Below are 22,879 nucleotides of genomic sequence, written 5' to 3'. Positions count from 1 at the left end.
GTGCCCCCGCGGAGCGTCACTTCCGGCTGCGGGCGGCGGTGCGAGGGCTAGGTCTCACGCGCGACGTCACGTCTTTAACCGTTCGCTGGCCCGTGACGTCGCGCGAACAGAAGCGCAGCGCAAAAGGCCTCGTGGTTGTGCGAAATCGTTTATTACGAAACGTCAGTGACAGGCGCTGCGGGCTCGTATCAAAACGGCGGCGGAAAAGCGACAGCGGCGCGGCGGGAACCGCGCGGGAACGAGGCGGGAACGGGGGTCACGTGACCCCGGGCCGGGCCCGCCGCGGGTTCCGCCCGCCGCCGGTCGGGGCTGCTCATAACTTAGTCGGCGGTGCCGGGGCGCGGGGGCGGCGCGGGTCATATACAGTTCAGCTCGTTCAGCGTCTGGTCCAGCGTCTGGTGCAGCCCCAGGTTCTCCTCCTTGGCCTGGGCCAGTTTTTCTGCGGAGAAAAGGAAGCAAAGACTTGAAACACGTTCCCGTTTCCCGGACTCTTCTCCAGGCAAAACCCACCACTCACCTTCCCGTTCCAGACAGCTGGGGCCGCGAAACGGCCGCTTTTTGGGGAAATTGTGCTCATTTTTGGATGCGCTTTGTGTACAATGTGACAGACCCGGGGGTTGATTTAAGGTGGGATTTACAGGGCTCGTCCCTCCGAGTTGGGTCCTGAGAACTTTTCCCCGGGCGCACTCGGCGCCTTTCCCTGCCACACGCATCCTTGGGAACGCCGTGGGGGCTGGCGTGAGGTGCTGCACCCACCGTCAGTGACATCACTAGCGTATCTCCGGTGAACTACAAGGAAATAAGCCCGAAAGCGGAAAGGTAGAGATCTCGTTTTTATTGAGCTCGGCTCTCCCAGAGCGGAGTGCAGGATCGCTCGCGGAGTCGCACGGAAGTGACAGGTTTTACAGGCAAGGAAAGCTCAAGGAATGCAGCGAGTCAGAGCAGCCCCGTGCCCCCCAGGTGCCGGTCACAAGGAGGTCATGTCATTGAGGGCATGGTCCAGCTCCTCGCTGATGGCTTTGTACTTCAGCTTCTGAGCGTACAGCTCGTCTGGGCGGCGCGGCAGGAAGCGCAGAGACAGTCCGGAGGAGGAGGCGCGCGGTGGGAGACACAGAGACAGGCAGAGGGCAGCGGCCAGAGCAGGCGGGAGGAAAAGGACAGAGAGAAGAGATGCGTAACTGAGTATCGGCAGGAAAGCGAAAAAGTCCCCGCAGCTGTCAGGTCAGAAGCTTCATCGACATTTCCTTTTTTTTAATATCAAAATAATTGTTCAGGAATCAGATTAAGTAGGGTTATGATCTTGTTACTAACAGAAAGAGCCCTTGGGTCCATGTATCTGTCATGTGGCTAAAATCAGGTTATTGTCACTGACTTTTTGGAAGAGAACCTCCTTCAGGAAAACCTCCTCTGCTCAGGAGGTCCCACGCAGGACAGACGTGTCCGGTGGCCCCATCACTCCCACCTACCAGCACACGTGACGAGCGCTTCTGTCCCGCTCAAATCTAACACCCACTCCTCCAGTTTTGTTTTCTGATTTGAAACGGAACACTTCGAAAGGAACCTCGAGTAATTTCCTACCTTCCAGGTCATCGATAGACTTTTCCAGTTTGGCGACGGTTCTCTCTGCAAATTCAGCACGAGTTTCAGCCTAAAAAACATGAAACAGAGTAACTGGATGCTGTTAAGAAAATGATGCCAAAATACAGTCTGGGGATGGACAAACTTACTTCTTTAAGCTTGTCAGAAAGGATCTTGATTTCTTCTTCGTATTTATCTTCTTTTTCCGAGTACTGTGAAAACAACAAACGCTCTTTAAGGGGAGTTGTAGTAACAACAATCAATGTTTATGGAACCGTGACCTGTTTACAATCACTTTTCCTTTCACACCAGCTGCAAACCCCTTTCCGTGCTTCTCTTTTCCTTCGTGCCTCACCTCACACCTGAAGGGGCATCGCCCACCTCGTGCAGCACAGCACAGCCGGGTGTCAGGGGACAGGGCGCCTTCCGTGCCAATTCAGTGTTTCATTAAACAACCGCTTAACGAAGTCAAGTTTTAACAATTGTCATTATGAAGAGGGCAAAAACCACAACAAGAGCAAGACGAGAAAATGGAGAGCAGTCAGCAGCATACTGGTGTGGGAAACGGAGATTTGGGTCTGGCCTGAAGCAGCGCTGCAGATAACTTTCAGATACTGACTTGGGTTTGGGCAGAACTGATTCGGTGTTATCCACAGGCTCTGTTAAAGAGGAGGCAGCTAAAGCCTTTCACTTTCTGTGGATTTTTGGATGATTTCTACAGATTTTATTTACAAGTTTTGCCTTTGCCCCTACCCCTTAGTTCACTGAAAGAACCAACCTTTTCAGATTGAGCTTCCAAAGACTTGAGGTTGTTAGTGACGTTCTTTAGCTCCTCTTCAAGGTCGCTGCATTTACTACAGGGGGAAAAAAAAATATAAATTACTGCTGTGGCTCTTAAGATTTAACTTTAATTTTCAAGAAGTCTAAAAATACAAGAGATGAAGTAATTTTAAGTCTGAAAGGAGAAAATTTGGTAGAAAAAAGCTTTTCTACAAGCCTGCCCACCAGTAGTAGAATTTTTTAATGACATACAGCTTTGGCCTTTACTGTATTCTGAACTGCTTCCATGAACATGGAGTTACTCACACTTCGGACACCTCTGCACGCTCTTCGGCTCTCTCCAGTTCACCCTCCAAAATCACCAGTTTACGGGCAACCTGCACGAGACAGCAGCCGTGTCACGCCAGTCTGTGATTTCTCACCCGTTTCTCTCCACGCGCTGCACTCGTGCTTTCCTTCCGAGGGACGGAATCAGGTTAAAACACAATGCACAGACATAAGTTTTTTCCCCAAATCAGTTAGATTTGGCATCATTTTTGGCATTAAAGATCTAAACTCATGATTGAAGTTACTCCTTTTTGGGAACGTTTCCAAGTCAAAGCGTCGCAGTGAAGAGCGTTCAGAGAACGACTGAGCTGAGGACTGGAAGTTGTTCACAGTTCTCCCACCTGTTCAACCATTCCCTCATCCCTTTTACCTCCTCGTATTTGCGGTCGGCTTCTTCAGCAATATGCTTCGCCTCCTTCAGTTGCATTTCCTGAATTTCCATTTTCTCTTCATCTTTCATGGCTCTGTTCTCGATAACCTTCATTCCTCTGCAGAAGTTAAGGGGAGTTTAATGTAGAAGCATTTTAACACTTTTATCTCAAAGGTCCCGAAGTAGAATTCAATAGCCAAGAAGTGCCCACTGTGACCATACTACCACGTTCTTCAAGGCAAACCGAATTACTTGTGCAAGCTTATAAAAAAGTTCTGAGTCTCTGACCTGCAGCGCGCATTAGCACGGGCAGATACTGAATTAGACAGGAGTATTTTATTCATATATGTTCAATTTTTCACAAAAAAAGCAAGAAAAAACAGAGGAAGCGTACCTCTCACTCTCATCCGCTGCTTTCTCAGCCTCCTCCAGTTTCTGCAAGGCCGTGGCCAGCCGTTCCTGGGCACGATCCAACTCCTCTTCCACGAGCTGGATACGTCTGTTCAGAGCTGCCACCTCCCCTTCAGCCTGGATGAGATACAACCATCCGGAATGGAGGTTATGTACAAGTGAGTCGCCGGCTGACAAATGTTCTCAACTAACCATTTTCCTTAAAATTGCAAAAGCTTCTTCTCCCGATACGCAGGGAAGCTCTCAGAACCTTCCTGTCTCTGCCTTTTGTTTGCTTAAACTATGGCATCTCAGGAATTTCAAGGTACGGAGTGTGTGTTTTTCCTTTCTTTTTGAACGGTACTTATCATTCCTGCCCTACAACGAAGGATTCCACACCGACTGCCAACAAAGAACTATTTTCAGATCACTTCACAGGGCTGGATCTACCCATGGGATTGAAAAGTTAAAAAACGAGCTGTTTCTGTACTGGCTGGTTTCAAAAACTTCACAGTTGCTTTCTCTGTTCTTCGTGTCATCACTGATTGCAGCAACAGTCCGTCCCAGTGCCCTGCTGGAGTTAAAGCCATTTCATCTCCCAGTACGGGCTCCTCCGCCTGCAAATGCTGCATAATCTTTATGTGGTCAGCTGGGCAGACACAGCTGGCCTCAGCACGGGCGAGTCGGTCGTCTTTGTAACACAAATAGGGCAAAATCAGATAAGTTCTTAAAATAAGTTTGCTTTTTCATTGCTTCCTGTGGTACTAGAGGAATGAGGCAGAAAGCATTTCTTAATAATAAGGTCTGTTTGTGTATTATTTAATAAACTGCATAGTAATTGGAAACTATTAATGTCTAAAAACCAAGGCTGGCTAGTAAATGAAGTGATTGTTGGGAGAATTGCTCGCATACAGACAGTATGAACAAACTGGTGTCCGTAAATACATCGAGATTATGAAGATTTGGCTCCTTTAATTGCTTGTTAACATAACCCCTTCCTTTAACGAACTGCCAGGTTTGTGCTCCTAATCGTCCCCAAATCTGAGCGTGATTGCTACGTACAAGATTAACTTTTTATTTAAAAAAACACAGTTACAGGCTATAGACCCTGGAAGAGCAATTGTTTTATGCTTTTTGTTAAACACTTGGAAAAAAAAATGTGTCTTGCTGCAGAGCGTCTAGAATTTGGTTACTGACCGCTCCTCCTAAGCTGGAGGAAGTGGTTTCCATTCATAGCTGTACCATCTTGGAAGGGATTTCAGTGACTGATCCAAATGGAAGCTGACCCAGGATTCCTCTAGTCATAAATTATCCAGTTTCGTTTGTTTTCTACCCAGTGCTATGTGTTTAACTTTCTCTATTTACACGCAGGGCATCGATCACGTAGAAAACTGGCACGTGTTATGTGCCAGTCTGCTACTTCTGCCACTAACAGGCCACTTTTAACTCGTATTTTAATTAAGCAAGATTCCAAAGCTATGGAGACGGGGCCACTGGGAAGCTGGAGTTGGTCTGGCTCCACCTCTCCCAGCAGCAGCCCGCAGTCCTTATACGGTAAAACTAACTCGCTGACATGTGATAAAATAGCAGGAAGATGCCGGGAAGGCTGATCACACACAAATCTAAGTGAAACCAGCTGTCCAGCCCCGGGAGAGCCGCACACTACGGAGAGTGCTCATTTCTCTGTGCAAACCAGGAGGGAAAGTTATTTTCCAGCAGTTCGGACATTTCCCAGCTGTGCTGGAGCCAGCGGTGCGGCGCCGAGAGGCGGGAACTCCGCGCTCGTTGTCATGCAGCGCTTTTTCCTAATTAAACAGCCATTTCCTACTAAACGCGTAAGCGCTTCCCGATGCTGATCGGTGCTCGCAACGGCTTTTCCCAAGGAAACGGCCCCAAAGCGCGATAAGCAGCGGGCGCCCGGGACGAGCCGCTCCCGCCGCCGCCCCCAGGGGACGGTGCGGGGGGCGCTGCGGCAGCGCCGGCGGTTTCCGCAGGGAGTTTGCGGAGCGGAGCAGCGAGGGGGACAGCCGAGGGATGAAGGCAGCCGGCGGCCGAGCCGTCCTCCCGGCGCAGGGGAGAGCCGGGCGCGCCCCAGCGAGAGAGAGCCAGAGACAGGAAGGAAGGAGCAGGGCAGCCCGGGAGAGAGCGACCGAGAGAGGCGAGCAGGCAGCCCGGGCGGTCTCACTTTCTCCCGCAGGTCCCGTTCCAGGTCCAGCTCCCGCTGGAGCACCTGGGCGCGATCCTCCGCCTCATCCGCCTGTTGCTGCAGGCACTGGATCTTCCTCTTCACCGCTTCCAGGGAGCTCGGCGCGGCCATGGGCGCGGCGCTGGCGGCGGGCAGGGCGCGGAGGTGCTGCACGTGGCGGAGCGCGGCCCCGCGCCTTTCAATGGGCCGATGACGTCACGCGGCTGGAGGTGGAGGTGGGGGGGGCGGTGGTGACGTAGCACAGAGGAGGCGGCGCACGCAGCGCCGGGACAGTCGCGCCCCGCGCCCGCCCCGCCCGCTTCCCGCCGCGGTCCCGCGGGGGGCCCCGGCGCCGCCTCGCTCGGTGGTGCAAACCCCGCTGCAAATCGCCCGCTGCCGGGCTCCCGGGGCACCCCGGCCGTCCCAGGGGCACCCCGGCCATCCCCGGGGCATCCCGGCCGTCCCAGGGGCACCCCGGCCATCCCCGGGGCACTCCGGCCGTCCCAGGGGCTCCTCAGCCATTCCCAGGACACCCCGGCCGTCCCCGGGACCCCGAAGCTGGAGCTCAACAAACTGCTGCCCCCGAACACGGCTCCAGTCTGCTATTGCCGCATGTGGCCCTCGCAGACGAGCGAAAACGAACCGTTCCGACAGCCAAACGAACGGGGCGCGTGGCACGGGAGCTGGGACCGGGTTTTAAGGCTGGAGCCAAACCACATCCTCACGCCACAGCAGATCCCTCCCCTATCCCAGTTTCCCTGGAAGATCACCATTTTGTTTACTTCCATTAGGGGAAATGGCACCTTTCCTAAAGACTTCCTGCCCACAAACACTCCCCCCCAATTTCGGGAAACCCCTGACGGGTGAGCGCTACGAGTTCCCGTTTGGCGCTGGTTCCCGTGCCCTCGGAGCAGGACAGCCAGCCCCGGTGTGTTTTGGCAGAGCAGACAGGAGACTGAAAACACAGCACTGCCTTTCCTGTCCCCCCCAAAGTCCTGCACCACAACAACTCGCAGCGGTTCCTGCCGTCGGTGTGCTACATGCGTACTGCAAAACATGCCGCACGGTTACAGGCAAATGTTAGCCACGGTACGTACATCAGTGGCCTTCTTTTCAGCCTGCTCCAGTTTCTCCTGGGCATCTTTGAGAGCCTCCGAGTACTTATCCAGCTCATCTTCAGTTCCTTTCAACTTTTTCTGCAGAGCGACCAGCTCATCCTCCACCTTTCGAGAGAGAAAAAACAACACGGAAGTGAGCCTTTTGAGGGAGTATCAGTTGCAGGTTAACATGGTTACAATTTCTATTTACTATTGGTTTTAACCTCACATACACACAGAGTCACAAAGACCAGATCAAAGTTCTGCGGAGGCAAATAGTCCCAGTACCACCGGTAGCAACTGCCGGGGAAAGACGGTTGAAAACAACCATCCTTAGAACAACATTCCCTGTCACTGCGCACCCAGGGCCTGGTTTAATACATTAATTGGTACAAGCCCCTTTTCATGGCATTTCTGTTTCGGACTCCACAACGCCCCGCGGCAGTGAATCCTACGGCATAATTAAAAAGGTTTTACAATGATGTCCTTGTGTTTGTTCTGACACTATTGCCTGACGATTTATTAGGAAAACATTCAGTCTCTGTATAGCCAGAAAAAATGAGCAGTCGTTCCCTCATCACCTTTTGTGTGTCGTTCAGGACACTTCAAACCAAACGTAATTCTCCGGAAGCAGGAGGGAACAGGCCTGGTCCCGATGGACCCTGCCGTAAGCAGGAGGTGGGACTCGACCTCCGGAGGCCCCTTCCAACCCGAATTATTCTCTGAGTAACTGTGGGCCAGCCAGGGATGCTCCGTCCTACCGTGAGGGTCAGACTCTCCTCCATACCATATAAATCCATATTGCACACTGGAATGGTACTATTTATAACCCGCTGGGAGTCTGTTTAATGACAAACTGTCTCACGCTCCCTGAAGAATTCACATTATCAGGAGGTTTGCTGCTGATAAGGGTGCGCCTGCAAACCCATCTGCTCCACCGTTTCGTTTGCAACACAAAGCGCTTCGGTCTGTAGAGAAACTGATTTAACCATTTAGCTCCGCCTTCACATGAATTCAGTCTATCAAAACAGTTCACTCAAAATAGTTTGTTTCTTAGTGCACTGACTTTCTTCATTCCAGCTTCAAGGAAAGCTTCAACAACATTTTTGGTAGCCTGCTATTCTTGAACGTTGTTATGTTGCTATACTTTTACTCAGAGGAAGCAGAGAGTGTGAGAGAACTGGATATGGTTGCTGGGATGCTTTAACAGAGAGACAGTAGCAGGATGAAGGAGCGATGCTTACTTTGTGTTTTACTTGAGTACTGCGTCCACATTAAAAAAAAAAAGCTGAAATATTTGAGACAACTCAGAAAAGAGGAGTAAGAGCAAAGATTTATTTTCTCTTTCAGCTTTTTATTGTGAATTACCCTCATACAGATACTTGAAATTTCCCTCAGGTGTGTCATTTATCACGCTGCAGGAAATCACCTTTGATAACTCAATGTAAAGGAAGGCAAAGCATTCCATCACCATTAACCACCCCGAGTAACAACCTGCTGTGGCTGCTCCCCAGTGCAGAACGATTAACTGGGAAAACTGTGCCCCAACGGAACAGCAGCTGACCAACACCTCTGAAGCGAGGAAAGAAAGAGGGACTACCTACACGAGGCGATGCGTGCAGCTTGTAGAAGCTTACTGTAATGACACAGAACAGACGAGTAGTTTTCCTTATGTTGGGGGTGGAGGGGGAAGATAGCAGAAGCTGACCTGGAAAATTTCATTTTATCATCCGGGATCTCAAACTGAACTTGAACATAAGAAACGTTTGGCCAAATGAATGCTAAAAACGTATTCTAGAGGTCTGGAGGATGGAGTAGAAGCAGCCACGTTTAGAGAATGTAAAAGGAAAAGACATGGTAATTTTACAAGAAGTGCTATAAGAAACTTGAATGTAGATAACTTATATATCGAGATGGTTCTGAAAATACTATAGTTCAAATATGAGGTAGATACGCAGAGTAAAGAACATGCAAAAGCAAAAGAATACGAAAACGTTACCAGTATCATTCAGTTAAATGAAGAGCTTTCAAATTCAGAGATTTCTGATTATTCTTAACAAAAACATACTACAACATTATCTACTGTTGAGTCACAGCTGGTGCCACTCTGTATACCAAGGACTAGTCAAGTAGAACTTTATTAATTCACTTCGAGGAGAGACTCAATTAATATTTAGACACAGCTGACTCTTCAGGAGGTATTAACACCAGTCCTGTGGGTGCTCAAGGTACACAGCTTTGATTCTGAGTACACAAGGCCTTTTCCATGGAATCACAGGCACAAGAAAATTAAGGCAACTACGTAAGATTCAAGAAAACTTAGACAAAGTACTCTTAATAATCTGTGGATAATTTGCAAGGACTCAGATGGCTGAGAAGAGAAGTTAACAGCTAGCCCTGGCTCTACGAGTGTAACATCACAGAAAAGCAAAAGATTTCCAAAGAAGATTAACAGAAATCCTGACTTCACACTATGTTGCCTTCTGAATCAGAAAGTTGCAACACAGTGTTTTGTTACACTTATTTCCACAGCCACAGACAATCAGTGATTTTATTTCTACTTACCTGTTTGCACTTGTCCTCAGCCGCCTTCTTATCCGTTTCAGCCTGCTCTGCTCTGTCAATGGCATTCTCCTTGTCCAACTTCAACATCTGCATCTTTTTCTTAATAGCTTCCATTTTTGCTAAAGGATAGGTTGTATCTGTTGCGCTGCTAAAGAATTCCGAAGAGTAAAGTTTTAGGTTTTTAACAGCTGGGACAGAGAAACAACTTGTACCCAGCCAAGTCACAGGCAAAATAAGCTCAAGTGGTTGTAGTGAGCTTTAAAACCAGAGACCCCTGGACAAAACCCAGATCTATTGGCCTCTTCTCTGATCTTTCATATACAGCCTTTCTAAGGAATGAGCTGGAACAGGCTCACCAGAAGAATCTTCACCACTCCATCATCTCCTTATTTGGGTCCTGTTTTCTTAAAGAGAAAACTGTTTCCATTTTTAAGCTTCTGACAGAAGCAAACGTGTTGACATATGAACACATGCTTGAAAGAAAGCTTATTAGCACCCCTCTGTGTTTGCAGAGCAATTAAACAGCCCAACAGATCTATGGGGATGGCCTGGCTTCTTATAATTATAGAAGGAAAGGGAAGGATCTTTTTGGATTACTCCAAAATAAGTCTATGCATAAAATAAAATAATAAAAAAATAATCTACACTTAAGAGGTTGCTGAATTTATATTATAAAAAGATGCAGGATATGTTATGAGATAGCAGTTGTTTTTTTTTCTGTGAAAATAAGCACTGGTGTTAAGGAACTAGCTATAATCTGTAATAGTATAATACATAACAGAGGCCGGATTTAGATCCCAAGTTCAGGCTCAAAGGCATTCAGTGAGTTTGAATGCCTATTTCTGAAATTTCACTCACTAAATACTTAGAGAACTGAACAATACACCTGAAGTTGCAGTCTGATGAGCACTGTAAATTATTTCTTCTGCTGTATGAAGGAGTCACCTTCTCTCTGCCAGGCAAGGTGAGAGTAGGCTCTGGGAAGAACATCAGGAGCAGCTCCACTGAGGACACCAAGAAGGGCATCCAACAGCCCCAGGAAGGGCCACATTTCCTTTCCCAGTCCTATTAAACACATCCCCACACCCCCAACTGCCCTCTCCCATTCCTTCATGTGCCCTCGCGTAGCTCCACAGCCCCGGCACCTGCGTTGTCCCGACCGCAGCAAGGACTTACGGGACCTGCGTGCCCTCACATTCCTCCACTTCCCTCCCAAACTCAGGTCCCATTAACCACCCCATGATCCTCTCCTCCCCACTTCTGCCCCTGCTCCGCTCTCCACAGCCCCGCGCTCCCTGCCGGCCCGCGCACAGCCCAAACCCTCAGCGCACCCCCAGACCCTCAGGCCTTCCTCCCGACGCGCTCACGGAACCCAGCCCTGAGGGGTACGAGACTTGGCACCAGACACAGGAACTCTCCCATGCTCTGGAGCAAGATGGCACGGCACCGAAAGGCCTTCAGGAGAGACTCCAATGGAAAAACTGCCCTTTATTTAGCTAAACATGACGGCAGAATGGACGCGAAGCCCATAAGCAAGGCCAGAGCCGCTCAGACCATTCCCAAAGCACCACCAAGCCAGTCACTGCACTCACTAGGCTGCTCGGGCCGCCTTCTGCAATACAATTACTGCTGTTTTGGTTCAAAATAACACCCCCGCTCCCGCCGCTACCAAAGCCAAGCCCTCACTCCCCGCCGCCCGACGGCGCGGCCCTCGGCTCCCCCCGCCCCAAGATGGCCGCCGGGCAGCGCCCCGCGGGGCTGCTCTGGCGGCGCCAAGATGGCGGCGCGGCGCGGACTACAGCTCCCAGAGGGCTGTGCGCGATGGCGCCGCGCTAAGGGCGGTTCAGCGCCCTCAGGGGCGGGCGCCGCGGTTGTTCTTTCCCCCCCATGGATGAACCAGCGCTCGCGCTTTCCAGCAGCTCCAAGTCTGTTTGCCGGGAAGCTGCTGCCCGCTGCTCCCGACCCCTCCTCGGCGTGCCGATTAAATACTCGTTTTTCCCCCAGAAATGGCCGCTTTGCCCCCGCTCCTCTGGCCCACGGGCGGTTCTTTGTCCGATTCCGCCGATTTGAACAGCGAACAACACGCAGGTCCCGGGGCTGGGACGAGGTCCGCGGCGCAGGGGCGAGGCACTAATTACCAGCGCCGCTGAACCTGCAGGAACGGCATCAAAAACTAATAAACCGTATTGATCACCGTCCAGCCGCCATTTCCCCTCGCCCGCCTTCCCCATCCGCGCTGGCTCGGCGCGGGCAGCGGGTCACTGCGGGGATCCGGGGGATCGGGCTGACGGTGGGACCCGGGTGTGGATGTGGGGTTGGTGCCAGGACCGCAGATTGGCACGGAGGTGCCCGGGGAGACACGCGACGTGCCGGTGGCCACCGCCATGCTGCCTCTGCGGCAGCCAGCGCGGCACAGCACGGCACGGCCGGGATGATCCCCGCTGGCTTTCTTTGGGGCGGCGTACATGGTCTTTAGTAACTTTTTCTGCCGGCTGCGACCCAGTGGTCCAGCTCGCACGCTGCTGCTGTCAGTTCACACCAGTCGGCCGTGTGTTACGGCTTCTTCATGGCTTCCCTCCCTCGGTCACTCCGTCGCTGGATTCCTGCTTCCAGACTGGACCCCGCACGGAGGTGCCTGCTTCCCGCTGCGGTGCTGCACGCCACGAGGGTGGACGTGCAACAGGCCCTGTTTGTAGCTCTTTTTCAGAAGGAGCAGGTTTTGGGGCGCAGCTTTGGAGAGATATCAGGTGTGGGAGGAAACGGAGGGGGGAAGGAGTGTGTTAGCCCCGTCTGACCTGGCACATGCGGGAACTCGTGGGATGGAGCCAGATGCAAGACCATGCACGCCTCTTCCCGGGACTACAGCTGCATGTAGCTGTAGGCGCGTGTTTTGAGCTGGTTTATGGCCTCTTCGTAATTTCTGATTATTGGGATGAGCAGAGGTGGCTTTCCAGCCAGCTCACCAGCCCCTCTCCTGCCGCAGGCTTGGGCAGGCTCAGGATTGGGGCTGGGGAAGGAAGCACTGAACGAGACTCTTCTGCTTTTGTATTTCTACTGCAGGAAGATAATTTTTCTAATCAACTCTGTAGCATGACTCAGAGCCACATTTAGAAAGGAACATCATGGAACATGTCACCCTGTGTAGCCCTTCAACCAGGTACATTCCCTTCTTTCTCTCCCTGCTTCACGAACTGGAGAGAAATACCTGAAAAATTCACTCTGGTCTCTCGGTAATGATAATCCTGTCACTCTCACAGCCTCTGGCTTTCATTATCTTGGGAAACAGTGAGCAACCAAGGGAGAAAGAAGAGCCTTCCAAACACATTACTTTTTTTCAGGCAGGCAGGAAGGTGCTTTACACTGTTCCTTTGTTTTTCCTTTTCTTTCAGAGGGATTGTTTGGGCCTAGCAAGGCTTGGCAAGGTTGGGTGTGTAAATACGAGAGGATACCAGAAGGAAATGAAGCTGGATTGTTCCAGAGTGTGCTCATTTCTTTGGCAGCACGCTGCAGGGGAAGTGTGTCACAGCAGGCATTGTAACAGACTGGGAAGGGCGGTCAGACCTGTGCACTGAAGCCTGGCATGTGTCAAAATTTTCTATACTCTCAATTCTTACTACTTTTTCATTGCCCAGATGTTAGCTGGGACCCACACCATGTCCCATTTCACTGTCTGTGAAATGAAGACACTTCATATCCCCATTTTCTCCCCCAGCTCCTGCTCCTTTCTAAACTCCTCGTCATAAATGATCACCTTCCTCTCCTTCACATTGACCGAGCTCCAACTCCTCCTCGTATGCAAAGCGGCATGTGTCAAGGCTAGAAACATTTCAAAGCAGAAGAAGGAAGCTGTTGACAATCCTTCACCAAATTTCCTTCAGTTTATTAACCTCCTAAAAGTCCACTCTCTCTTGTAAATTTTCTGGTTTAGAAACCATAGAATATGGTGTATCTTTAGCAGCACCCAGTAGCAAAGGTGGCACTAGAATGAACATCAAACTTGTCTCTTCCTGGCGCTTCCTTTTAAATGACAAAATCCATAAATTTCACATTTCTTTTCTCTGTGGGTTCTCCCTGCAGGGCTGTCTCCCAGTGTGAAGGGTACGGCAGGGCAGTAACAATCTGTAATACCCTCTTTCTGATACTTTCTCATTAAGTATCCATTACTCACCACGGACAAAGACAAGGCACTGGGGCTAGGTGTGACCAAAATGGCATATCTACTCTTCTTCTGCCTAGATCCAAGGGGAATTTACCTTTTTTCTTAATTAATCCTGGTTATCTGCATTTCCCAGCAGGGTCTTGAACACGTGAGATGCTGAATTTGACACTGTTTTGAATAGGATGGCAGAATTCACTCAGCACTTGAAACATGCACCTGCTTGGGAAGCCTGTCTCACCGCCAGTATCTGGTACACCAGAAGAAAGCAAATCCCATCCCATATACACGTTAACATTCCTGGCTAATACAGAATGGAGTGGACAGGATGTCAGGAGGAAACAGCAGCGTCTATCCCAGGACTTTGGCTCCCATTCCTTTCTCTGGGCTGGCTGTATTGCCTTCACCAGTGAGACCCATTCAGTCGCAGAGGATTTGCCTTTGGACTGAAGGACAATCCTCTGTATGGACCATCCCCTCTTCGTTTACTTTGCTATTACAGCCCATTTCTGGGCCACAGTGAAAGCTTGCAGCTCTTCCTTGCCATTAGATGGCAATATAGATCCACAAATCCTCTTTCTTCCTTGAGCCCCTGGAAAACCATCTTGCTGCTGGTGGAATGGCTGGTAGAGCCTTAAATCTTCTATTTCCGCCTCCCTCACCTTTTAAGACTGAGGCATCCTGGATTTGTTTTGCCTGCAAACGAATGGAGCTTGCTGCCTGGGATGCCAGCTCCTCTGGAGTCCCCAGTGGCATGAGCACTCTCTCTCTCTGTCTAGGGCCCTCCTTTGTGCACAGAGGTTTATTTTTTCACTCTTCCAGCAATTAATCCATTTGTCTCTTGTTTTGCTGTTTCCACAGGACATTTTGCTGTCTTGCTTGTTTCTCAGCTTATTGCCAAACCTGGCAGGCGAGTGAGTCATGGGCTGCAGCAAGCCAAACCCTGGAGGATACAGACTTCTTCCTAAGGTCATGAATCTCCCCTCTGGGAAGTTATAAAGAACTGCAGTGAGAAATAACTACCACTGCAAAATGCTTTCCCCCATATCCATTTTTCAGCTTTTCCATTGTCTGCACTTGACTGGTTCATTTAACATGTGCGTTACTGGGGTTTTTTCCTTCACATTTCCTTTTCCACCAGAAAATGTCACCAACTCACATCCAACTTTGCCTCAGAAAACTTGCAGGTTCATTTGTGTTTCAAAGCCAGGCAAGTTTGTTCCTTCAAAGCTGAATATACATAGCTGTTTTCTGGAGCCTGTTTAAAGTTCAATCCCATGCCAAACAGAGTCCACCACCTCCCAGTAACACAACATTGATGCCAGGCAACTAGCCAGGGAAGTTGTAGGGCCTTTTGGAGTCTGACTTGGATACTGCAGCAGGATCTGCCTGACTTGGTAACTTCAGCTGCGTTAGTGGCAGAAATCCTCATTTGTACCAAAAAGAATGAAACTGGGGTCAACTCCCTTTTTTCTGTTATACTGTCGGAGCGGATGGAGAGCTCTTGACCGTGGTCTGGAACAGGGCAGGATGACAGGGACATTTTCCCCTGTGGCAGGCAAGGGTGGGAGATCATGGCTGGGTGTTCAGTGGAACAGAGAGGCCGTTTGGCCTGGGAGCCAACAGGACAGGGTCAGTTCAGAGACTGTCACCTTCCCTTGTTACTCACACCTCCTGTATATGCTAACATAAGCACCTTCTAGCTTTTCTGGATTTTAAATGGTCTAAACAATGAGGATTTTGCCCTAATCCTCAGGAAAAGTGCTGCTCTATTGCAGAAAGGCTCTCTTTATTCCTGGTACGCAAGAAGTTAATAGTGTTCCTAAGCACTCTTGCAGATGTGAGCAGTATGCTGTAGATAAGTTATATCAGGAGAAAGTGTTATCGCTTGGGCTTACATATTTTGTGCTTATCCATTGGACTCTAAAAAGCTGTTGCATTTAATTACCCATTTTTCAAAGCATTTATTAATCATTTATTAGCTTTTTGTTCATTTGCTGTAGATGTAGCTTGACACATGAAGTGAGCCCAGCCATTTTATAACCAAGCACATCTCAGAAGGAGGAAAGCACTGGGTGACACAAAAGGCCTTACCCTCCTTCCTTATCTGTAAAGCACTTGGCACATGGTGGTGCAGCTCTAGCTGGGGCCTCCAGGTACTTCAGGAATATAAATACAAGCACCTTAAGCTGCCCCATCACCAGAGATATCTGTGGCATTAGATGAATTAGGTGGCAGGCTGCATATTGGACTGGAGGTTCCTAACCTTAAGTTACGGCTGTCAAAACTCATGATTTGTCCTGCGTGGCCCTTCACTCCCTGTGAGCAAACCTTGCCCAGCCCTGTGCTCCCCAGCACCCAGCATAGCTCTCAGAGCTCACAACGCTGCTGCATCCCCTTTGCACCATCAGTTAACAGAGCAAGAGGATGACCACAGGGTAGAGAACGTGCTCACCAGCAGAATCGTGTGCTAAGGGGAGTCTAACACAAAGCCCCTCTTTGGTGCCCAGTGTTGCAGAGCTGCAGGTACAGCACAGTCAATCTGACAAGGGCAGTCATCTCTCACACTGCGTCCCCTGCCGTCTATCTGCTCTCAAACACAAACTTACCCCCAAAAAATCATCAGAGGAAAAGCCTTAGCGTTCAGCATTACTGACTGCAAGTCCTGGGATCAGAGAGCTTCAGGTAACAGCAAAGTCTCTTCCTCACCTGAAAAAAAAGCACTGTCAGAGTGGTTTCCTCAAAGACTTATAGGCTCTGCCAGGGGAATCAGGATCAAATTTTCACCAGCTGTTGCAATTTCCCTGTGATGGCTACCAGGAAAGAAAGAAAGAAAGAAACCTTTATTTCCTTACAGAACAACATCCCACTTCTCCTCTGCTGTCCTCTGCAAGGAGAGCAGCACAGCAAGCGCAAAACAGCCATCACAAAAAAAAAAAAAAAAAAAAAAGCCTAAGAAATTAGTGTCTCTATTCTGTCATTATAAGAAGATATTATGAGGCCCAGGATCACCTCAACAAGCTTGAGGCATCTTAATGAAGCACCTAATTTGGGCAGGTGTTTCTCTTTTGCTCTAGTCAATGGAGTAAGGAGGCTTTGAGAACAGGAGAGGAGACGACATTTTATAAATGCTGTTGCTTTATTTTTCCCCCCACCTGGGTTTTAAATTGCTTTTCGGGCTTTCCTAATGAATGTTACTCTGAATGTTTGCATGTCTTCTGTTTGCTTTCAATATGGGGAAAAGCTTAAGTCAATAAGTTCTTATTTGATTTGTAAATAATGCCAGAGTGACACATTATCACAGATTCTCAGAACTCTGACTCCATGTCTTGTCCTCTAGATATGACATGCCAGAGACATCACCCAAGTAGACTGCAAGGCACAGGGTAGGGGATAGAGTTTAAAATAACTTCGATGAAAGACCATCTAGAACTTTATCCTCTACCTCTGTTTAGCCCACAAACTGTCAGGAGCTGGTGAAATAATTGCTTTGGACAGATAATAAAACATCCTCCAGCAAAACTAAGGTACTTAATATACTGCCCAAGTCAATTTCTCTTATTTCTGCTGTCCTCTTGCTTTTAATAATGGTTTAATGAAAAATTCAAAATTAATTGGAACTGGCATTAGGCATTCACGTGTTCCAGGGAGGGTTTCACTGCTTCAATATTTCATAAGCTGACTTCACTGCTATGCTTCTCCTTATCCTGGCTTTCATAGGCTACGATATCATCTCTTTTCATAAAATAAAGGCTCTCAATATGGGCGGATGGGGTACATGAGAAAAGTTTGCAACCACAGCATAGGGAAAAAAATAAAAATAATAGCTGTGTGTTTTCTTTCTGCCACCATCCCCCCTTTCTCTGTAATGATACGCATCTGAGCCTTGTCTGGAAAGAGCTGTCCTAAAAATAAACAGGAGCCGTCTGAAAGGTGTCTGAGGGAGGTATTTGGCAGCTGTCAGGCTGTCACGTATGCTAGAAGGATGAAGCTGATGGACTCGCTGACACCAGACGGGCTCTGCTGAAATGAGAATGCCTTATGCTTCCCTTGGCACTCACCGGGCAAATTTTGCTGGCCGGAGCCATCAGACCTGAGTGTGTCTGGGGCCTGATCCAGTGCTGACTGCCGTCAATGAGAGCCTTGGATGCCCTTGGATGGCAGTGGGAATTGGATCGGACCCTTGCTTCACCCCTGAGACTGTGGCTTTAAAGCAGGGATGAATTTTGGCTCCCCAAGTGAATGTCACCCCAATGGAGAGGGATACACCAGGCCCTGGGCTTGAAAGTCTCTATAGGTCTCTGCAAATGAGACCTCTCACTGAGATGCCTAGATATGGGGACCAGGGCCTAACCTTGGACATTTTGTGTTTTAAGAGCTTTGCAGCACTCTGTGCCTCAGTTTCTCTGTCTCTAATAGAGATGGTGTTGTCTTGTCTTTAAGAAGATTATTGACATATCTGTAGATCCAGGCATTTTTAATTGTTTTAATTCCAGACCATGACTGTGCTAAAAGCTGTCCCTATTTCCCACAAGGTGCTTAATGAACACGTGTTACACCAGGCAGCACTCATGAGATGAGCCAACTGAAAGAGGAAGGCATGACATGACTCATTTCAAGCCTTTGCAGCAACTCAGTGGCAGAGGACCCAGGAATCCCAGTCCCCACCAAAACAATCATACCTTTGCAGTGACTGAATCTGGAAAGAAAATCTTGCTAGCAGAAGCTTCAGTTCTTCTCAAGCGCACAGGGAAATCTCCATCGCCTGGAGTGTAACTGAAGATATTTGCTGCTGTTCTTGGCAGAGACATAATGTGCTGGGGAGGGAAAAAGAAGAGAAGTGTGAAGACGGGGTGGAAACCACCTTGTTTCTCAATGGGAGAGGGGACACCTCTCGTTCTCAATGGGAGCTGACTGCTGCCATATCTGAAAATCTGTCTGTTTTGTTATCTACTAGGCAAGAGCAGCCCCTTTTTAGTGAAGAGCAGGCTCTGAAGTCAACTATCTTGCGGTACTTTGGTCTGAAAATACTAGTCTGCGTTGAGAAGAATGGACAAGGGAATTAATTTCTGTAATATGGGCTGCAGGAAATTACCTACAAGATAAGAGGGTGACTTGATCTTTTTGAGAAAAAGAAAAAAAAAGACGACTTCCTTATCTTGATGATGTTTGCTCTGAAGTATCATCTTGTGACTGCCAGAGTCTGCCTCGCAGGATCATTCAATTACAGCCGGCTCTCCCGGCTGGCACCGCTTCCTTCCTTTCCGAGGTATCCTTGTATTTACCAAAGTATTGCTTGTTCCTCTCGGTATTCCGAGGCCTCTGCTGTCGCCTGTTCGTGTGCTGTGCCTGCAGCCCCGTGATGCTGTCCCTGCTCACGTGCTAGAGCAGGATATGACCAGCCCTTCAATTAGGCAGCCATCTGAAAGGAAGAGGAAATCAAGATGATAAACCAGCGAGGAGCACGTGCGAGTCAGTACCAGATATCTGATGGTATGACGAGCAGTGAATGAGTCCTACCCCTGTGGGGGGTCCCAGCCTGTTGGCCTACAGTAACTATTCGGATCTCCTAGGGGGGAACTGCACTGCGCCGAGAGGTGTTCGCACCAGCCAGGCTCTGTCTCCTTCAGGGTGCTCTGGCTCTCTCTCATGAGGAATTTTTCACTATGCAGAGTGCTTTTCTCTTCTTCATTAAAATGGCCACGTTAAATAGCTGTGAGGTTCCTCAACACCTACTTTGTTGAACTGATCTACACCATGGCTGGCAGCTCTGTAGAGCAGGAGACACGAGGTTATTAAACCCATTTCTCACATGCACCCACGTTTCTAATGGCTATGGAGATCCAGCTTTAAGGTCCTCGGAGAGCCATTGGAATGAAGAGCACTTTGTGAGGACGTTGTAATTATTATGGGATTTAGGAGTGTGTGGAAATGATTCATGGAGATGTTTCCCAGCCAGCATGATCTTGGAGCCAGGTGAGCTCTTCCCTGGAATGTGAAGCATGCAGCGCAGCAACTGGGAGGAACAGGTTTGGCAGGACATTTTAAGTTGTTCACGGCAGACAGCCTCTTCAGAGCCACATCCCTGCTTTACCAACCTCCCAGCTGGATGCTCCTCTCTGCCACGCTGGCCTTGGTGAACTGGAAAGGATGGACACGCTGCGAAGGAGCCTTTCTCGCTGGAAAAGGTACCACATTAAGGTGCACCTGGCCGATGAGGACCTGATGATGCCTCTGACGGTCAAGCCCAGAGACACAGTGATGGACCTACGGGCTCACTTAGTACGGGAGGGTGTCACTTCCTGGAAGAAGACATTTTATTACAACTCCAGGCAGCTTGAGGAGCACGAGACTCTCAAAGAAGCCAATATCCAGAATGGCTCTGTCCTTCTTCTCGTCAGCAATAAAAGGTAGGCAAGGAGCTCGTCTGCAGTGGGGCGGTGCAAAGGAAGGGGAATGCTCTGCGTCTCTCAGCCCTTTGGGACACTTTCCTGTTGGGGTTTGCAGAAAGCAGACCAGGAACTGAAACCCTGCAATTTCCAGCAGGCAGATTGAGTTTCAAAGCTCTTCAGCTCCAGACGTGCTGTACTGTGAAATGAGGGGTAAGAGGAGGAGGAAATTTGGTTCATGCTGCCTGTACCTGTCTCGGATCAGGTCTCACTTTCCCGACTACGTGGCCAAGCACCGAGGGAGAGACAAGATGTGCAAAAGGGCAAGGGAGATTGTGTGACATGGGGAGTGCTCTGGGAGCCTCTCGTCCTCACTCCTTGTTGTGCCTGGCTCTCTCTGTTTCTTTTTAGTAGGTACTTTCTGAAAGCTCTTGGGGTGGCACAGTCCTGCTTTAACAGCCTCCAGCTGACAGCAAAGCACGACGAGTGCTGTACAGAGATGGCAAGAGGCTGCAGCTTCCCAAAACGTGGCCAGATCGTGGCAGAAAGTACAGTGAGACTAGAGACTTCCAGGATAGGCAGTGCAAGGGAGATCAGTCAGGGCAAGCAGTATGTTCCAGTGGGAATGAAAGCTGAGATAATGGGCCTGAGAGCCACTGGCCCCCAGGATAGTTTAGATTCAGTTGGGCGAATTTATGCCCACCTGCGCTGTGTTTCCTAATGCTTGATTGCTGCTGCCAGCATGATTAATTCTGTGAAGAATTTTGGGATATTGAGTAGAAGAGGTGCACAGCAGACCATGGGTGTACTGTGTCTAATTCATCTTTCTGAATCCTGAGCCCTCCGAGTTATGTGTCTACACTGATCAGAGTTTTCCTCTGCAGAAAAACCTGTGCTAAAGAATTCAGTTCCTGATTATATGCCACATACTGGAATGGTCCTATTTTCCAGTCCAGAGGCAGCCTGAAATCTCACACAAAGAAGATTTAATAAAGCATTTCCTTTCAGAGCTCAGTCAGACACAAGAGATTTCACATCACTCAGCTAACTGCAAACCCCAAGTCACCCACGGCCCCTTTCTCCAACATCTCATTTCAGCTCTCTGATTAACTTGGCTCAGCTCCTCCTTTCCACCTTGTTTTTAATGGCAGGAGCATTTCTATTTGTGGTTGTTTCCATGTTTATTTTCCTAAATTGTATTTTTGAGAGTAAAAAAGCATTCCGAGGGACTCGGTTGATGGAGCGCACATATTGACGCTCTTTTGACAGATGCCCGATTTCCATCACATGCCACGCACCTTCCCACGCGCTGCAAAAGCAGGGTGTAACTACAGCCATGCAAAAATCACCCGGAGATCCTGTCCCTGGTGTGCTGAGGTCAGAGTGCCCACTAGCCATTTTCGAAAATTTAGAGCCTATTGCTCAAAGTCCCAGCTCAATTTTTGTGAGTACATGAAAAAGAGAATGGGATTTCTAATATTTTTCTCCTTGAATTTCATCAAAACCTTCCTGGCCCCTAAATAAGCACTTTTGTCCAATCTCTTACTCCTTTTCCCAGGGCTGGGTGCATTGTAGGGGGTGGCCAGTATCTCCCTGAAGTCACATCTCTCCTTGAGTTCTTGGACACGAAGGATTACTGGCTTGTGACAACCTCAGCCAGTCTCAAAGTATTTTGGGTGGTACAAGTGGTAAACACCTGGGTATAGGGGATACATTTCTCTAAAGGCACACGGGGTGACTGAGCTACCGTCGTGTGGCCCCCCTAGATATTTCTGAGACACGCTTGTGTGTGGCTTGGCAGTCATCACCCTGCTGGGTACATAGCCCTGGGCTGAGCGCAGCCTCCGTGACTCAGCATCTTGCCAGGTCCTCAGCACGCAGAGGGCTGTTTTTTGGAAGGGTCTCTCTACCACTTTGGTGGGGAGTTAGGAAATACAGAGTAGGAGAAGGCAGGTGCTGCATTGCAATTGAGATCACAGCGCCATTTTGAGCCTTAAGATTATGTGGCCAGATCTTTAGGTATTAGAAATCCTTGTTGCTCCAGTAGTGACCATGGAGATATGCTGGTCTGTATCAGCTGGGCAACAGTGTGCAACCTTGGGGAACATGAGGAGAGGAACCTACGCAGTGTTGGGACCGTCTAGGAGCCACAGGAGCAGAGAGGAACAGAGAACATGGTGCTGGCTTTGGCCAGTAGCCCTGAGGATTTAAGAGTTGGTTTTAGTACTTCACCGACTCAGTGAAGTATGGACGCTCTCCATCAAAGGTCAGCTTCTGCTTCTTAAGTTCTCCCTGAAAATCTGAAGACTCCTACTTACTCTTTTGTACTGAGATGCCAGCCAAGCAGAGTTATATTAATTCCAAAAGTGGAGTTGCTCTGATTGCCAAGGTCTACAGCTCGGTGTCGTGCCTATAAATATTAATGGTCACTCTGTATGCTACGTGTTCCTACAAGGGGCTCATGGGACAGTTTACTTTGAACCAGAGAAAACATGAAAATGACCTTATTTTTCCTCCCCCCCCACCCCGTTAATGTCTGTGTAGATAATTGGCATTTAGCGAAGGCCAAGTCAGCATTTTCACTTCTTGCTCGTGTTTTCTGGCGTTTATAACTTAGTCATAAAAATTCACTTAAGACTACAGCTTGGCAGGAAAGGGATCAGCATACCAGCTAATGCTGAAAATTTATTTGGACCTTAGTGTTCAAAAGTTCGAGCAAGCTATTTTGGAGTTCAGTCAACACGACCTCTCGCCCTGGGAAAACACATGGGCAGGCCAGAACTGGGAATTCACATCCACTGAGGATGCAATTCCCCCTTGTGCAGAGCTCGTTAATCACATTACTGCTGCACTGATTGAGATTGCAACCCTGTTGCAGTAGAAGCCGAGCAAAGAACATGCTGAAAAACAGTTTCTGCCCTAGAGAGCTACATATTACAATAACATGGTTTGCAAGTGGGTGAAACAAGGAAAACAAGACTTGAAATGTGGATGAACAAGCAGAGAGAGAAACCCCCCAGCTCAGTGGCCTTGGGCCAGCCT

The 22,879-nt window shown here is 49.1% G+C and overlaps 2 protein-coding genes across 5 annotated transcripts; one reads left to right on the top strand and one right to left on the bottom strand.

Annotated features, from left to right (window-relative positions):
• Positions 1–314: 314 nt before the first annotated feature.
• On the bottom strand, positions 315–10,374 carry TPM4 (tropomyosin 4). 4 transcript variants are annotated; one of them, XM_086627874.1, is made up of 10 exons: positions 10,179–10,374; positions 9,293–9,440; positions 6,728–6,853; positions 3,450–3,583; positions 3,056–3,173; positions 2,665–2,735; positions 2,357–2,432; positions 1,728–1,790; positions 1,579–1,648; positions 315–439 (listed from the first exon to the last, which is right to left on the bottom strand). In XM_086627874.1, exons 1-10 carry the CDS (start codon positions 10,316–10,318, stop codon positions 357–359), a joined length of 1,029 nt encoding a protein of 342 aa, XP_086484000.1. In that variant the 5' UTR covers positions 10,319–10,374; the 3' UTR covers positions 315–356. The 4 variants fall into 4 exon arrangements, with proteins under 4 accessions (XP_086484000.1, XP_086484002.1, XP_086484003.1 ...); XM_086627876.1 differs by lacking the exons at positions 6,728–6,853; positions 9,293–9,440; positions 10,179–10,374 and adding an exon at positions 5,631–5,762; XM_086627875.1 differs by lacking the exons at positions 315–439; positions 6,728–6,853; positions 9,293–9,440; positions 10,179–10,374 and adding exons at positions 881–1,050; positions 5,631–5,762.
• A 9,046-nt stretch (positions 10,375–19,420) lies between these two features.
• TINCR (TINCR ubiquitin domain containing) lies at positions 19,421–19,862 on the top strand. Its single transcript, XM_086627925.1, has one exon. It carries the CDS (start codon positions 19,599–19,601, stop codon positions 19,860–19,862), a length of 264 nt encoding a protein of 87 aa, XP_086484051.1. The 5' UTR covers positions 19,421–19,598.
• Positions 19,863–22,879: the final 3,017 nt, after the last annotated feature.

Source organism: Tauraco erythrolophus, chromosome 28 (assembly GCF_009769465.1).
Source record: "Tauraco erythrolophus isolate bTauEry1 chromosome 28, bTauEry1.pri, whole genome shotgun sequence".
Taxonomy (NCBI): Eukaryota; Metazoa; Chordata; class Aves; order Musophagiformes; family Musophagidae; genus Tauraco; species Tauraco erythrolophus.
This window is presented reverse-complemented; position numbering and strand designations above follow the sequence as displayed.

Coding starts and splice junctions, on each gene's coding strand:
- TPM4 (XM_086627874.1), bottom strand. CDS start 10,318: ATGCCCTTCTTGGTGTCCTCAGTGGAGCTGCTCCTGATGTTCTTCCCA. Junction 6,854..9,292: donor CTGAGGACAAGTGCAAACAG/GTAAGTAGAAAT, acceptor CTCTCTCGAAAG/GTGGAGGATGAGCTGGTCGC. Junction 440..1,578: donor GTCTATCGATGACCTGGAAG/GTAGGAAATTAC, acceptor TTTTCTCCGCAG/AAAAACTGGCCCAGGCCAAG.
- TINCR (XM_086627925.1), top strand. CDS start 19,599: ATGGACACGCTGCGAAGGAGCCTTTCTCGCTGGAAAAGGTACCACATT.